General features: G+C 38.2%; 1 protein-coding gene across 5 annotated transcripts in view; it reads left to right on the top strand.

Annotated features, from left to right (window-relative positions):
* HGF (hepatocyte growth factor) overlaps positions 1–17,319 on the top strand; it is a 70,789-nt gene that overhangs the window by 44,831 nt on the left and 8,639 nt on the right. For all 5 annotated transcript variants that reach the window (XM_038741211.1, XM_038741208.1, XM_038741207.1 and 2 more), the window contains 5 exons: positions 3,778–3,905; positions 5,584–5,686; positions 7,808–7,941; positions 13,077–13,115; positions 13,722–13,818. In XM_038741211.1, the coding sequence (XP_038597139.1) occupies positions 3,778–3,905; positions 5,584–5,686; positions 7,808–7,941; positions 13,077–13,115; positions 13,722–13,818 (501 nt within the window). The remainder of the gene's footprint in view (positions 1–3,777; positions 3,906–5,583; positions 5,687–7,807; positions 7,942–13,076; positions 13,116–13,721; positions 13,819–17,319) is intronic.

Raw genomic sequence — 17,319 nt, 5'->3', positions numbered from 1 at the left:
AGTACTGAATCCCCATTTTACAGATGAAGAAACTGAGGCCCAGAGAAGTTAAGGGGCTTGTTTGACCATGGGATGAGAACCCAGGTCCCTTGACTCCCAGGCCCATGCTCGTTTCTGTAGGCCACACTGTCTCTAAAAGTCGAGAAGGTCTGTTGCAGCTGCTGCTGACAACTTCTCACCCTTCTGGTTTTGATCAGGGGCAGATGGAAAGTCTGATGGGGTTTGAATTGGTCTCTGATTGGTGCTCATGGCAATTAGCAGCACCTGAATGTTGCTTGCCTGATGAATACACTCAGAGCACCAAGGGGCATAACTAGGGTGATCAATCCATCCTAGATTTCCCTTGTAGAGCTTTGATAATGTAGAGCCTTACAGAGATTTGATAATGGTACGCTGGGCAGTCAGAGCACTGCAAATCTTTATATTCATTCATATATCTATGCAGCCCACTTCTAATACCATAAATATCTTCTTCCAGACATTGCATTTCTCTCTCCTGGTGACCATTTGGCCAGGTTGCATTATTTAATAATGATGTAAATATATGACATATAACTCCCATTTCCTTTATTCTCACTGTTTTGACAACTGTAAACAATTCACACTTGAAGATATGTGAAACACTTTTAAGAAAAAATAGAGTGAATCTTGTGGTTGCTTCCTCTTTAATCTGGATTAATGAGGTGTTTCTGGTTTTAGACACTCCCCTCGCAGAGAGACCCAGGCAAACATTTTGTATTTGCTTAACATCTTACGCTTTCACTCAACATTTTGAATTAAACTCCAAACCCATTTTACAAATTACTTATCCTCCTAAAATTTTAAATCCATGTGCATTTCAAGTGAAATTGAATCCACACATTTTCCACTCACACAATTTATCAAAGTAAAAGTAATATTCTAAAAGGGAAAAAACAAGACCTCCTCCCCTCTACTTCTTAATGAGTGTGTGTTTTATAAGAGAAGCCAAAGATTTGAATTTAGTCTAAAATGCTGAACATGTGCCATTCAATGAGTCTTAAACTTGGCAAGCTTTTATTCCTGTTGCTAGAAGAAACAGCTTGGGATTGTACCTAAGGCAGTTAGAGCAATACATATTTACTGGAGCAGGGCGAGGTGGATTTGTGGATTTTGCAATGATTCCCAGGCCACTGGAACATAAGATGATAGACTATAAGCAATGCCATTATATTAGGTCAGCCCAATTGCTTAGCCAACCTGATTTTCTGCCTCCAAAGTGTCAAAAGGCTCATTGTGGGCAGGGAATGTGTCTGTTTCTTGTTGTATTGTACTCTCCTAAGTGCTTAGTGTGGTGCTCTGTTCACAGTAAGTGTTCAGTAAGTACAATTGGATGACTGAATGAAAGGTTCTCTTGGAATAACTATGTGCTAGGGTCTGACTACCCATCCCAGTGGTTTGGAATGGGCTATCTAATATAATAATGGTATTTGTTGATTTGTTAAGGGCTTACAATGTGCTAAGCGCTATACTACAATTGTTGTAAGATTGAATGAATGAATAAAATGAGGATTAAGACAGTGAGCCCCATGTGGGACAACCTGATTTCCTTGTATCTACCTCAGTGCTTAGAACAGTGCTTGGCAAATAGTAAGCACTTAACAGATACCATTATTATTATTACTGAGCAGTAGAGAGAAGATGATCATGTCCGACATGGGGCTCACAGTCTAAGTAGGAAGGAGAACAGGTATTGAATCCCCATTTTGCAGATGAGGGGACTGAAGCACTGGGAAGTTAAGTGACTTGCCCAAGGTCCAACAGCAGACAAGTGGTTGAGCCAGGATTAGAAAGTGTCCTCTGACTCCCAGGTAATGCTTTTTCCACAGGGCCATGCTTGAAGCAGCATGGCATAGTGGATAGAGCACCTGGCTGGGAATCAAAAGATCACGGGTTCTAATCTCATGTCCACCACTTGTTTCCTATGTGGTCTTAAGCAGTCCACTTCACTTCTCTGTGCCTCAGTTGCCTCATCTGTAAAATAGGGATTAAGACTGTGAGCCCCATGCAGGACAGGGACTGTGTCCAACCCAATTTCCGTGTGCCCACCCCAGCACTTAGAACAGTGATTGGCACCTAATAAGCTCTTAATAAATACCATTATTTTATTGTTATTATTAATATTAATAACTGACCGTATAATATGATGTGGCTGAGTCAGGGATGTTGTCTCATGTAAAGAACAGGGTCAATTGAAACCGGGTTGTCAGTCCTTCAGGAGCATTGCAAAGGAGACTGATTGCAAGTTACTTAAAACCCATTGTTTACTATAAACTGATTTTAAGCAGGGCAAATTGGTTTCTTATGAAGTGCTATTGACCATGAATAAGTGTCAGGGAAATGTCAGAAACAAGTCAGTAAAATAGATTTGACCTCGTCTTCCACAAACTTCTTGACCTTCACCGAGGACATAAAAAGTGCACTATGTAAATTATTTTCAAACCATCTACCTCGTGTCACCTTATTTCCCAAGCACTTATCCTATCTCACCTTGACTACTGCTGACCTCCTGGCCTCCTCTCTCTCCCCACTCTGCTGCATGGGTCATTTATCAACAAAAACATTCAGTCCATGTCTTCCTACTGTTCAAGAACCTCCAGTGGTTGCCCATCCACCTCAGCATCGAAACAGAGATTCCATACCACAGGCTTTAAAACACCAGATCAGCTCGCCTCCTTCTACTTCACTTCACTGATCTACTACTGTCCAGCCTGAAAAGTTTAGCTCCAGTTCCTATAGCTACAGTTTACTCACTGCACCCCTAGCTTGTCTATCTTGCCTCCGACCCCTTCCCCACATCCTCCCCCTAGCCTGGAACTCCCTCCCCCTTTATATACACCAGACCACTATTCTTCCCACTTTAAAAGCATTATTAAGGTAGCATCTCCAAGAGGCTTTCCCAGATTAAGCCCTTTCCTCCCCGGCTCCATCTCCCTTCTGTGTTGTTTATGTACTTGGATGTATCTATTGCATTCTTCCAAGTCCAATATATATTGTGTGGAAGTGATATATATATATATATATATATATATATATATATATATCTTTTTGCAAGCAGAGTGCTTTACTAAATGGTAGGGGGAGGACAATTCAATAGAGTTTGTAGACATGATCCCTGTCCACAAGGGGTTTACAGTCTGGTGGGAGGAGACCGATATTAAAATAAGTTGCGGGGTGGGGGGGGGGGAGTAGCAGAGTATATGAATGTAAATGCCATTGATTGATCTTGGTCTGCTAAAATTTTGAGTGACTTTGAGGGTCCTCTTCCAAAATGCTGGGCTTCTCAGTGGAAAATGAATTGAAGCAGAAAGGTCCTAATCCTGACTCTGCCACTTGTCTGTTGTATGACCTTGGGTGACTTCACTTCTCTGTTCCTGTTACCTCATCTGTAAAATGAGTTTAAGACTGTGAGCCCCATGTGAAAGAGGGACTATATCCAAACTGATTACCTTGTATCTACTCCAGAATTTAGACAGAGCTTAGCACATAGTAAGTGTTTAACAAATACCATAATTATTATTACTATTCTTTGTTTGCAGACCCTCTCAGAGGTGTAAGCCCCTTGTAGGCAGGGATCATGTCACTTGGTAATTTGGTACTTTCCAAACCTCTAGTAAGGTGTACTGGAACTACTACCACTACTAATATTGCTTCTGCCTTAGAGAACTCTTGCAATATTATAATTGATTATTGGTGGTGTAAAAGAACTTGGTTTTATCACTCTTTATAAAATGACACTGACCTGCTTATCTTGAACAGAGACTTACGGGAAAACTACTGCAGAAACCCAGATGGAGCTGAATTACCCTGGTGTTTCACTGTTGACCCAACCATCCGCATAGGCTATTGTTCCCAAATCCCCAAGTGTGATGTTTCAAGTGGACAAGGTAATTGATGACTATAACCATGCATTAGGGGAGGTTGAAGGAGGGAAGTGGGTGTGAAGCAAAGCCTGCCTGAATGGCAGATGCTGTATTGCTGTATCACTTCTCTAATTGTGCATTTTTTAATCACTCCTCTTCTCAGAGGAAGGTTAATCAAAAGTGCACATGGCTCTAGTGGAAAGGGTGTGGTGGTAGGAAGTGGGAGCCCTAGGTTCTTAGTTTTGCTTCTGGCCTCTTGGGTGATCTTGGACAAATCACTTAACTTCTCTGGCCCCAGCTTCCTCTTCTGTAAAATGGGGAAGATACTACCTACAGCATGTTGTGAAGATAAAATGAGGTCATCAGTGTGAACATGCTTTGGAAAACAAAAAGTGCTATACCAAATGAGATATTATTATTACCATGCCAGTGCTGGGGGCAACATTTTTATTTTGTGACTATTTCTATGTCCTTTTAACAATATGAAATACAATGCATTTCATAGACTTATTTTTCCTCCCTTTAGGGATAGCATAATCAAGTAGGTCTATTCCTTTGTTTGGGGGATCATCTTGCACTTCTTTTATTCTCCAGACCATTCCCCACTTGCCCTCTGCACATTGGAACCTTTGATTTTTCTCAATAGCATCCTTAAAGGAGTAGTCAGGAGAGGGCAGAGAAACTGAAACTCCAGTCAGTTTCACTATTCCTTCACACATTAACAATAATAAAAATAATAGTGGTATTTGTTAAACCCTTACTATGCGTCAGGCACTGTACTAAGTGCTGGAGTAGATACAAGGTAATCAGGTGGGACACAGTCTCTGTCCCATCTAGGGCTCATAGTCCCAACCCCCATTTTGAGTTCCTGGGTGCCTGTTAGAAATGCGTTGCTCTCTAGCACAAGAATTGAAAGATAGTAGCTGGAAAGTCACCCTAGGTCAACCTCACCATACATATGTTGAACTGTTTTTTGTGGGTTATCTTGGCAACTACCCACATTCTTAGTATTAGCATATGTTCAGTATTCATTTTCTCACTCCCCACCTCACACATGGCTCTACAGCAGAGTTAGAGATTTATGTTAGGAAATATGTTCATGACCCCACCATTCATCCTAGAGTTAGAGACTTATACAAACCTATGGGTAAGTGGCACGTAAGAATAACTTTATGGGAAAAGCAAAACAGTTCTTTTCTCTAAACCAATCAATGGCAGGGTATAACACTTTTAAGAAATGTGCTGAAGCTGAAGGCATGTCTGCCCTCTGTCATATCATCTAAAATATCAATTCCAGAAATTTCTTAATGAGTTCAAAAGTTTATTTCGCAAATCTTTTTTTAGACTATCTGAATATTTTTAAAGAAGTCATACTTGCAGCTTTTAGTATTTTAGTGCTGTGCAATGCCTTTTTAAGTGTAGGCAAAAACAACTCTGAACTTGTTTGGACTCTTACTTTATCTACAAAAGAGACATAGCTTTGTCCCGGATGAAGGAACTGAGACTCCCGTTAAGGAATACGCATAGCAGATTGAGTCTGAGAGGTTAAACTTCCATTCTTATGATATTGATCATATTTGGGTCATCTCAACTTGGCACTTGCTTTTCACAAATTTATTCTGCATCTGGTAAAGAATGGTTTTCTCTGTAATGTTACTCAACAACCATCAAAAGCTATTTCCCCATGTGTTTTGTTATGTAGACTGTTATCGTGGGAATGGCAAGAATTACATGGGGAATTTATCCAAAACAAGATTTGGGCTGACTTGCTCCGTGTGGGAAAAGAATATGGAAGACTTACACCGGTGTGTACATTGAATTTATGCAAAAATAATGACAAATAATCATGTGTATTTTCTTTTTTCCTCTGTATTATTGCATATGTTTCTGTTATGAGGGAGCTATGTTGGTACTGCAGAATATTAGCTATATTGATATTTTGCATGACTGATTTGATTTACATAGACCACTACATGTTTGTGCACTTATACATACAGTTACAGTGTGACATATCGATGATGTGAGAAATGGCCGTTTTATGTTAATCTGCATAATGATACTCTTTTCCTCATTTAGAGACTACATATTTTACTTGTAGGTGAATTCTTTAAGACTATGAAAAGCTACAGAAGCATATTAGGGATATGCCAAATGCCAATATCAACTAATCTTTGCAAAATATGTATACATTTACTCATTTAGGGAATATTCTGTTTGAACTCAAATAATTTAAATGTGAAATAGGAAAGTCAATTGGGGATTTTCTGTTCTGAAACTAAGACCCCAGACTCATCTTCTGCAGCATTGCATTTAGCATATTTTTCAAAGTGAAGAGTGATTTAATGACCAGTTTTTAAATGATAGTACCACTAAGTAAAAAACAAGTTACAAATAAGGACTTACATGCCGGCTGGAATGAAGTACTTGTAGTGAATGAAAATGGCATCATTTAATGTTGTTCATTCTAAGTTGAGTGAGCATTAATTCTTCATGAGTATTGTTCATAAATAGGAATTTAGTGCAGCGACATATAATTTCTTCAGTTTAAGTTTAAGGAATAAAGTTTTTTCAAGTTTTTTCTGTATTTTAAAATTTGTTCTAAGATTCATTTTGCTCTAGAAAGTATCATTTAGTTACTTGAAACAAGGCTCATGATAAACTAGATAATGTATGCAATGACCAAATCAATAGGACATATTCATAGGTATTATTTTATCATTAGAATTAGGAGGTTCACAGGTACTAATCCTGTAACATGAACTAGGATTTTAGAGAATAACAATTATGAGGTTTTGCTCTGTAGTAGTACGGAGCTTGGGAATGATGCTTAGCAATTGCACTGAAATAGTCATACTATATCCTATAATTAACGAACCACAGCAGGGTGATTCATTCAATTGTATTTATTGAGCACTTACTGTCTGCAAAGTACTGAACTAAGCACTTGGGAGAGTACAATATAATAGACACATTCCTACTAGAGGAATCATATCCACAATCTATTTATTATATCCATAATTTGTCATATCAATAATTTTTTATTACATACATAATGTATTTACCATGTCCCTAACTTGTTCATTTTTATTAATGTCTGTCTCGCCTGCTAGACTGGAAGCTCCTTGTGGACAGGGAATGTGTCTACCAACTCTTGTATTGTATTCTCCCAAGTGCCCAGTCCAGTGCTGGGAACACAGTGAGCACTCAATAAATATGATTGATTAAATTGATTAAATGATAGTCAAGTGGACTGCATATGACACTGGAACAACAAGTATCTCACCTGAGCCTGAATGGACTTTTTCAGATCAGGTGAAACATGTTCAGATGAAGAAAAGCAAAAACAAAACAAAATGAAAAAATAATAAGCAAAACAATTCACGAGCCCTTCACCAATTCTCCCACTTGGCAGTGATGATGAATGAGGAAGTATAGCAGTAATATGCTGATCACTAGGGTAGATAGTAATAGCCTTACATCACATTTTGAAAGTGGAAGATAAAAGAAGCAACTCTTCTCTGCACGAGAGAAGTCAAACCTATAGGATGAAAGACCCTATCTGTAGCCATTCAGGTCAATCATTATTGTATTGATCTGGGGGTTGACCCTTTTGATTTCACATATGGGTATTTATTTTGTGTCAGTCTTGATCTCTAAGTAGTAGAAATCCCTGCTTTATGTTTCCAATATCCAGAAATAACTTAGCTTCATCAACTTATGCATGATATGGCATTGCCCTGCTTATCTTTCACAGAGACTTAGAGGGAAACTACTGCTGAAAGATATCAAGAAGGCTCGAAGATATCAAGTAAAGATCCTGGAGGATATCAAAAGAATTTTGATGACGAATTACATCACATGGATCTGTAACCCATTTTTTCCTCAAAGGGCACAGATTCTGAGGTTGTAATCTGTTTTTCATACAGGCACATTTTCTGGGAACCTGATGCTAGCAAGCTGAACAAGAATTACTGCCGCAATCCTGACGATGATGCTCATGGTCCGTGGTGTTACACTGGCGACCCTCTTGTCCCATGGGACTACTGTCCCATTTCTCGGTGTAAGTGGATACACGTTTAGTATTATTTCATTGAAAAATATGCCGACTTTATAGTATCTATTACCCTAAGGGACTACATAAAATGCTGGACACTATATCCTAGTAGAACAATAGATTAAATTGCTTGCCTAAAACCTGCAGCCAAAGACAACAGATGCAGATGTTACGGAAATATTTTTTTTATTATACTTGCAATGCTGTATTGGGAAGTGCACAAAAACTAATTTAGGGTGAAGAAAGCATGATCTGTAACCTTGCGTTTGTATTTTTCTTTTATGGAGCGGCAGCTCATAGGAATTAAAAGATATATTTGATGGCATTCATACTCAACTTTTATTGTTAACTTATTAAGAGGAGGCGAAAGGATGCATTGGTATTTCAGTCCAGAGCAATGAACTCAGTTTTTGTAATACAGATCCAGAAGTTGCCGCTATGATTCCTTTTGTCATGAACCCTGAGACAGACTTTTATTTAAATGTGAAGCAGCATGGCTTAGAGGATATTTCATGGGTCTGCTTGTCAGAAGGACCTGGGTTCTAATCCCTGTTTAGCCACATGTCTGCTATATGACCTTAGGCAAGTCACTTCACTTCCCTGGGCCTCAGTTACCTCATCCGTAAATTGAGGATTAAGAGTGTGAGCCCTATGTGTGTTCAACATGGTTAACTTTCATCTACCCCAGTGCTTAGAACAGTGATTGGCATGTAGTAAGCACTAACCAAGTATATTATTATTGTTTTAATTAAACATTGATTCCAAGTTTATTAACTTCTAACTTAAAAAAGTTGGCAAATCCCATTTAGAATTTTAGTAAATACTACTTAATTTATATCTTGGCAAAAATATTACTAAAATCTCACAAGTGCCTAGTGTCTCTCATTTCTGCACACAGTAGGCATTAATACTTTTGAATTGCTGAAGTAAAGGAATGTTTTCATTCATTCATTCATTCAATCGTATTTATTGAGCACTTACTGTGTGCAGAGCACTGTACTGAGCGCTTGGGAAGTACAAGTTGGCAACATATAGAGACAGTCCCTACCCAACAGTGGGCTCACAGTCTAGAAGGGGGAGACAGACAACAAAACAAAACATATTAACAAAATAAAATAAATAGAATAAATATGTACAAATAAAATAGAGTAATAAATACATACGAACATACATATATACAGGTGCTGTGGAGAGGGAAGGAGGTAAGGTGGGGGGATGGAAAGGGGGAGGAGGGGGAGAGGATGGAGGGGGCTCAGTCTGGGACCCTTTTGATAATCCATCTTCCATTTTTGCCATAATTTCTAATGTGTCCTTGCTGCTATCCCTCCTTCAATCTACTATTTCTCTAACTCTGCCTCATTTAGCTCACACACTTACATCCATACATGCTGACACTCATCAGTTGGTATATTTAGGTATGTTTAGTCTGATTCTGACCCTAAGGCAGATTAGAGAATAGGCCAGATATGTACTCACATCCACATGTATTTCAAACTCAGAAACAAATACTCATGTACTCACATTTATTCACACATTAAGGACACAATTTTATGGAGAGCAAGCTCATCCTCATTCAGTTCCTTGGCAAGTTATGCAGAAGCAGCATGGCCTAGTGGAAAGAACACAAGCCTGGGAGTCAAAGACTTGGATTCTAATCCCTGCTCTGCCAATTGTTTGCTGTGTGACCTTGGCCAAATCACTTAATTTCTCTGTGCCTCATCTGTAAAGTGGGGATTAAATCCTCTCCCTCTAATTTACACTCTTAGCCCCATGTGGGACGGGACCTGTGTCCAACCTGGTGAATTTGTATTTACTTCATTTCTTAGAACAATGCTTTAGAGAAGCATTGTGGCTCAGTGGAAAGAGCACGGGCTTTGGAGTCAGAGGCCGTGGGTTCAAATTCCAGCACCACCAGTTGTCAGCTGTGTAACTTTGGGCAAGTCACTTAACTTCTCTGTGCCTCATCTGTAAAATGGGGATTGACTGTGAGCCCCTGTGGGGAAACCTGATCACCTTGTAACCTCCCCAGTGCTTAGAACAGTGCTTTGCATGTAGCAAGTGCTTAATAAATGCCATTGTTTTTATTACATATAGTAAATTATTTAACAAATACCAATATTTAAAAAAGTTTTACCGTATCTCTCTGAGAAAACTTACCAGTCTTTCACTGGTAAAAGTGCCTTGGTACAGTGCTTTGCACACAATAAACACTCAATACATACCATTGATTGATTGATGGAATTCTTTCTCTTCTCTTTCAAAATCTGGGTGTCACATGGAACAGATGCTCCTGAGGAGACATTTTTCACTACTCCCTCCCACCTTCCTTTCCTTCTCTATTAGTCTCCAGCCTCAAAGTAGGACATCTGTTTCTTTTCCTATCACAATTATAAGCAGTTGGTTTTTCCCAGAGTGGAAAGTAGAGAACCAGGCAGAAGGAGGATAAAGGTATACCGTTTCACAACCCTTTCACAACATTGATTTAGTATCTCAGGCTGCAGAATCCCATCTTCAAAAATAAATGATTGTGTATCATGTTTAAACTAACTTTTCCCTCCAAAACTTTGAAAGTTACTTCAGAAAAAAAAGTAGCATCTTAATACTCAGTTCAACATGCTTTTGTTGATGCTTCAGTTTTCTTACTTTCAAGACTCATTAATATTAGTATGAATTTATCCTTATCATTTAACATGTTTTTCATCAACATTGGGTACATTTCATTTGCCTAGTATTAAAAAAATTATGGAAAAATACGTGTTATTAAGAATGGTGGATCTTTTTAGCATAGGAAGTATAATTTATTTTTAAGTGCATATATTTATTGAAAAATGTTTACATAGGATATGTAAAGCTTGATTAAATTCATTCGTTCAGGACTGCAGACCGGACTGTTTTGCTCCTCATTTCCTATGGACCCACAGTGTGTTAGGTATATATTTCTCTCTTGTAGTAAACATACAACAAACCTTTTTTTTCTTTTGACCATTGATTGGGACAAGGAGCACTGTTCTTCTCTGTTCCTCATTCATGCACCCCGAGGGAACTACTAGGTTTTTATTTTGAAATTTGCAGATCATTAACTTAAATGCAGCAACCAGTAGCATTGATATTTTTGTTTCCTTAGCTCACACCTCTTCTAAGGGAGAAACTGTGTGTGTCCACCAACTACTCCTTATGGGCAGGCAATGTTCCTTTTGTTTCTGTTTAACTTTCTCAAGGGCTTACTATGGTGCATTGCACTCAGTAGGTGTATAATAAATACCATTTATACCTCCAGTAATATGCTTGAAGAACTTGAGCTTTCAGCAGTTGATTCAGGGGCAAAACTGTTCCAGTTCATCAGCTACAGAGAAGGAAGGAGTGACCAAATTTCCTGGACTGGCTGTTTGATATTATTCCCCTTTTATTTACAAACCAAGTGGAATCTGGGGAGAGAAATGAGTTAAGAAACTCAGATCCTCCCAGTACATTAATTGACTTTGAAAATAGCAATTAAAATGGAATGTCTAATAAAGAAATCAATTTTCCATTTTTTTTTTTTTTTTTGCCATTGCCAGTTTATTTGAGCTCAGAACAATTTCAGGGATTAAGAACCAGCTGAGGTTAATGCTATAGGCCATCAATTTTGAACAACTAGTCAGTAAGCTCCAGGAAATGTCTTGTACCTCATTCATTACTGTCTAATTATTCCCTAACTTAGATTTCTTCCAAGCCTTTCTCCATTACCACACTTAACCCCCACTAGGGGGTTTATGAAAAGAAGTGTGTTCTGAAATTTAAGTTATTAGCCTTTCCAAGGTCCAAGAGAGCTCCCCTCACCCTTTATCACAAAAACTAACAGAATTGTAGCCTTTCCCTGAAATCTGAGCCTTGGAAACAAATCTCTGAATACCCTCCAAACAGTAAGGCTCAGCACTCTTCTACTATCCCATTATTTTTCATTTAGAACTAGGATATTAATTCCAAGAAATACCTTACATAATTTTCCAAGAATTCATCCTTTTTTTTTTTTGTCCACTGCAGTATTGCCTAGTGGGTAGAGCACAGATCTGGGAGTCAGAAGGACCTGAGATCTAATCCAGGCTCCTCCACTTGTCTGTTGTGTGAATTTGAGCAAGTCACTCTACTTCTCTGTGTCTCAGTTACCTGATCTGTAAAATGGGGATTAAGAATGTGAGTCACATGTGGGAGGTAAACTGTGTCCAACCTGATTAGCTTGCATCTACCCCAGAGCTTAGTACAGTCCCTGGAACATAGTAAGCACTTTACAAATACCATAAAAAATCAAATTATTTAAAGGGAACAAATCAGGAATGATGACAGAAGAGTGGCATAGTGGAAAGGGCATGAGAGTCACAAGGCCTGGATACTAAAATCATCCCTGTCACCTCTCTGTTGTGTGACTTTAGGAAAGTTACTTTACTTCTCTATGCCTCTATTACCATTTGTGCAAAATTGGGATTCAATACATATTGTCCCTCCTGCTTAGACAAAGAGTCCCATGTGGGACAAGCACTGTGTCTGATCTGGTTAAATTGAATCTACCCCAGATCTTAGTGTAGTACTTGAAACATAATAAGTGCTTAATAAAAACGTAATTATCATTATTGCTATTACTGTTAATGAATAATTATGTAACAGCCTTGAATCAGGGGGTAGGAGTTTAGGATCTCCAAACTGCCCCCCCTGCAAGTCCATATCCCAATCAGGGATATTCACATGGCTGAACAATTTTTGGCATCTCTAGCGAAGTCGACAGCTATTAGATCCCAGCAGCGTAACTGAAACTGCCGTCAATGACACCGCCAACTGGCATGTAAACACAAACTAAATAGCCCACCAAACGGTTTTAAAAGTAGTCATGAAAGGCCTCAGATCATCCAGAACTAATGTGCCCAACCACTCAATCTCTTCCAGCATAGACAAAGTTTAATCACTCTAAAAATATTGTGGCAGTCATCTTTGGCAATATATAAAGCACTATTACATTGACTGTATGGATTTCTTATATACATTTTTAAATTCATCATCTTGGCAAAATATAAAGCAATACAACACCACTACATTGACAATATAGATTTCTTGTGCTCATTTTTATACTCATGATAATTTTTAAAATGTTTTGTTGCTTATTTTTCTAGGCGAAGGTGATACAACACCTACAATAGTCAATTTGGATCGTAAGTAAATGTTTATATGTTCTTTATTGTAAATTTATCCTGGGAAGTTTTCTTAAGTCTTTCACCCATGAAATGGCAAACTAAATAAAAAATATAGATTAAGCACTTTTTCCCATGCTTTTTTAATGCTGTGGTTAAAAAAAACAACAACAAAAAGGCCCAAAAGAACAGAAAGACAATTGATTCAGCAAAGAGGTAAATGAAGCTGGAAAGGATTAGCTTTCTATTGTGTGCTTAAAAATAATCTGAAGTAAAATATCACCTAAACTAATTTGAATAGCCTGAGGATGTTAAGCTAAATTCAGGAAGGGTAAGATTCTATTAGGAGCCTGGACTGTTTGGGTCATTAGTGAATAAAGTACCAGAATGTGTGTCAAATATTATGACAGTTTAAACAGATGCTAAAAACTTTGGAGATTAGCGTTTGTTTGATTTTTAACTTCTCCTTTAACTTGATATGTTTAGCCAAACAATATAGGGAGGGGAGAATGTTTGGGTAAAACAATGCAGGCCAATTAGAAGACTGAAACTTGCAAGTAGCAGCTCCCTGTACAACTAGAAGTTGTGTAGGCAGTTTTCCAATGTAATAATTGCAATTTCTTTCAGATCCTGTCATTTCTTGTGCCAAAACGAAACAGTTGCGGGTTGTCAATGGAATCCCAACACAAACCAACATGGGATGGATGGTTAGTTTGAAGCACAGGTATTTGTCATGTCACAGAGAAAGTTTAAATGTGGATAAGATAGCCAACCTTTCATTTCACTTCTCACCAAGTCAAAACAAGGATGGTGGAGTAACACCTGATTCTCATTTTCTGCCCTTTAATGTCACTGAACTGGTTTAAATGTTTGTTGTTACTCAACAGGGTCCAGGGTTATTTTATTTTATTTATCTTTAATATACATGACCTTCCTTTTGTCAAATTCAATATTATACATCTATTTGTATCGAAAGCATTACCGGCACAATATATACAACCTTATATTTTGGAGAGCTGATTTAAGAAAATTAATTTGGATATTGTAATGCTGCAATTCAAGCAGTGTGTGGCAGACTTTTCTGGTCTGGTGTGGGAGAAGTGCGAAAGATTTGAGAAGGGGTCCATTTCACACTTGTATATCGTTACTTTTACAACAACCAAGCTACAGAAACAAATGTGGAAAATAATAAAATAGTGCTTTCATTAAAAATTGGCATCCATATGTAAAGATGCATTTTAATTACACATAACCTATTTTTGACATCATTCATGGTTGTTAAAATAGGCTGTAAGCACAGAAACAGCTCAGTTTGCTTCACTCTTTATTCTTCTCAAACTAACCTCCTTGCCCTGCCTCAATCTCATCTCTCCCATTGCCAAACTCATGCTCACTCATGGCCTTCCTTCTGCCTGGAACTCTCTCCCACTTTTCATCAGACTTACCAGTGACCTTCTTCAGAGCACTTTTGAAATCATATCTCCTCCAGGACATCTTCTCCATTGATTTCAAGCCCCCTCCCACTTTTATACTAAATGCTCAGATATCTGGCCTCCCCAGCCAGTGTAGCTCTTAACATTTATAGCATTATTCACTAGTACTTTCTTCTGCCTCTAATCTGTTTTAGCATCTGCTTCTCCTGCTAGATTGAAAGGTCCTTGAAGGCAGGGATTATGTCTCCTAATTTTCTTGTACTCTCCTAAATATTTACTACAATGCTTTGCACACAAAAATCTGTCAATAAATAATACTATTGGTAGATGTAAAAGAAACCAGAGCCTTTACATTTATCTATTTACCTTTCCAAAAAAAAATCCATAATGCAACTTCCAATGTAAAGAAGCACAGCACTGTTTTTAAATATCTGCATGTGTGTTGGTTAAGAACTTTGAGAGAACTTCATAATGTGAGTTAATATCCAAGATAATAGGAGATCATTTAGAATGTAGGATCAAAGATCAGCCCTTGAGTTTCTAGTTCAGTAATTATTGGGCCATCTACCCAACAGACCATAATGAAATATTTTCTTCCATATTTGCCATAGTTTAACAGTAACAGCAAGGAAATGCTTAGACTTCTGTAACTGAGAGTTCACCCAGTTGGACACCCAATCAGATTTTCAATCAGAGCCACAAGTACAATTCATTTTTGGCCTTGTAGTTTTAATATTGGATATGCATGATCCTCAGGGGTCAGAATCATGTGGTTTGTCAAGATGACAGCAGGATGACTGCTCATCAGAGGAATCATTAGGTAAATGGAGCCCAATTGTTCATTTTAAGACCAGAATTTGTGACCTTACCTTGACACTTCCTAATACTGATGTTTATGCTGAGAAAATACAGCAGGTACAAAGTATTTCAATCAGTCAGTCATATGTATTGGACACTTACTGTGTACAGAGCACTGTGCTAAGTGCTTGGGACAGTGCCATAGAGCAATACAACAGACACATTTCCTGCCCATAATTTATTGATTGTCTTGCAGCAGCTACTAAGGTTTTCCTGGTAGACTAAATTCAGGAATCAAGACAATGACCAGCAGGGAATGTATAGTGCAATTTTGCACCATGCTTGGACTATTGAACTGCCATTTCATTAATGTCTGGCCAGACACAGAAGGGATGTGGGGCCCTTCTGAAACCTTTCTGATCATTTTTCTTATCATAAATTATGTTCTGTGATGTTACAAATATAAGCCTTCAATAAATACCACTAATTGAGATAACCATTCCTTAAGAAGGCACTATTTGTAGACTTCATTTATTCATTAGGGAATTTGGGGTAATCAAGAAATCTCAAAGATATGCAGTTTTATTTAACTTTCAGATCCTCCAATCAAAAAGAGATAAGGAAATGTGTACAGGATTTTTTTAAAAAAATTTAATCCTTGTGACACCTGGTCCTTTTAGTAGGTTTTTTAAGGGTATTTTTTTAAGCGCTTTACTATATGCCAGCTAAGCATGGGGTAGATACAAACTAATCAGGTTAGACACAATCCCTGTCCCAAGTAGGGCTTGTAATCTTAATCCCCATATTAAAGATGAGGTAACTGAAGCACAGATAAATGAAGTGACTTACCCAAGGTCACACAGTAGACAAGTGGCAGAACTGGCATTAGAACCCAGGTCCTTCTGACTCCCAAGACTGTGTTCTATCTACTAGGCAACACTGCTTTACATCAGTTCAAAAAGAGCACTGTATGGTGTGAAGATTAATTTATTCAACAGAATTTACTGAGTGTCCACTGTGGGCTGAACGCTCCATTGAGCACTGGGGCGACTACAGTACAAAGATGATGGTTCAGATGCAGTTCCTGGCCCACAGAGTATTCCATCTGAGAACAAGGATTAGGAGGGATCTATGGTTGACACACTGAGAAAAATGGAAAGGATAACTTCAGCCATGAGGACAAAAATCACTGCAATAAAAACAGCAGAATGCTGTGGGTAAAGGGGTGGATTTTCAGGCTCTTTAGCAATCAGGCTGGTCTACCTAGAGTCCAACAATAACAGTAGCCATAGCTGGCACTATGACATCTTGCTCTGCCCCAGTGGAGCAGAACCTTTGGCATGGCAAAAAGAATGGATGGCACACTTTGTAGTTCAGACAATGGAAGAGTCACGAATGCCACATGCCGTGAGAAGAATTTAATTTTGACACATCCAATTCTTCATGCACCAGATGTTTTGTTAGTCATCCAACAGGCTGAAAAGGAAGCAGAAATGAAGGCTTAAAATTATTCTTTTATCTTTCAACTGCAAGAAAGAACTTGAAGTTCATAGTCTGGTTTTATTCCAGCACTGCCCTCTGAAGTGCTGAACATCTGTGCTCTCTGTATTTATAAATTGTTGGAAGTTGAAATTTCTCCAAATTTCTGCCATCTCACCTCCATTTTACAAAAAAATAGCAGTTGTACATATTTTGGAGATTACTGAAGGACACCAAATTTATTGTATTTCAAAAATATGATTATTGCTGGAAAAATAGGTCTTTGAAATTGCTTCAGTTTTCTAAATGCACATAGTAAGCGCTTAATAAATGCCATCATTATTATTATAAATGAAACATTATGATGAGGATTTGCCTGCCCCTGTTAAATCACTGCCCAGTTTAATGGTGAATTCTTTCCTACTCCAGCACATACCAATTAAGTAACTTCATGGTTTGGAATTGGAATAAGGAAATAGTTCACGACTCAGGTCAAGAAATGCCAAGTTCCCTCA

Source organism: Tachyglossus aculeatus (assembly GCF_015852505.1).
Source record: "Tachyglossus aculeatus isolate mTacAcu1 chromosome 12 unlocalized genomic scaffold, mTacAcu1.pri SUPER_6_unloc_1, whole genome shotgun sequence".
Taxonomy (NCBI): Eukaryota; Metazoa; Chordata; class Mammalia; order Monotremata; family Tachyglossidae; genus Tachyglossus; species Tachyglossus aculeatus.
Note: the sequence above shows the minus strand (reverse complement) of the source record. Positions and strands in the feature narration are given on the sequence as shown.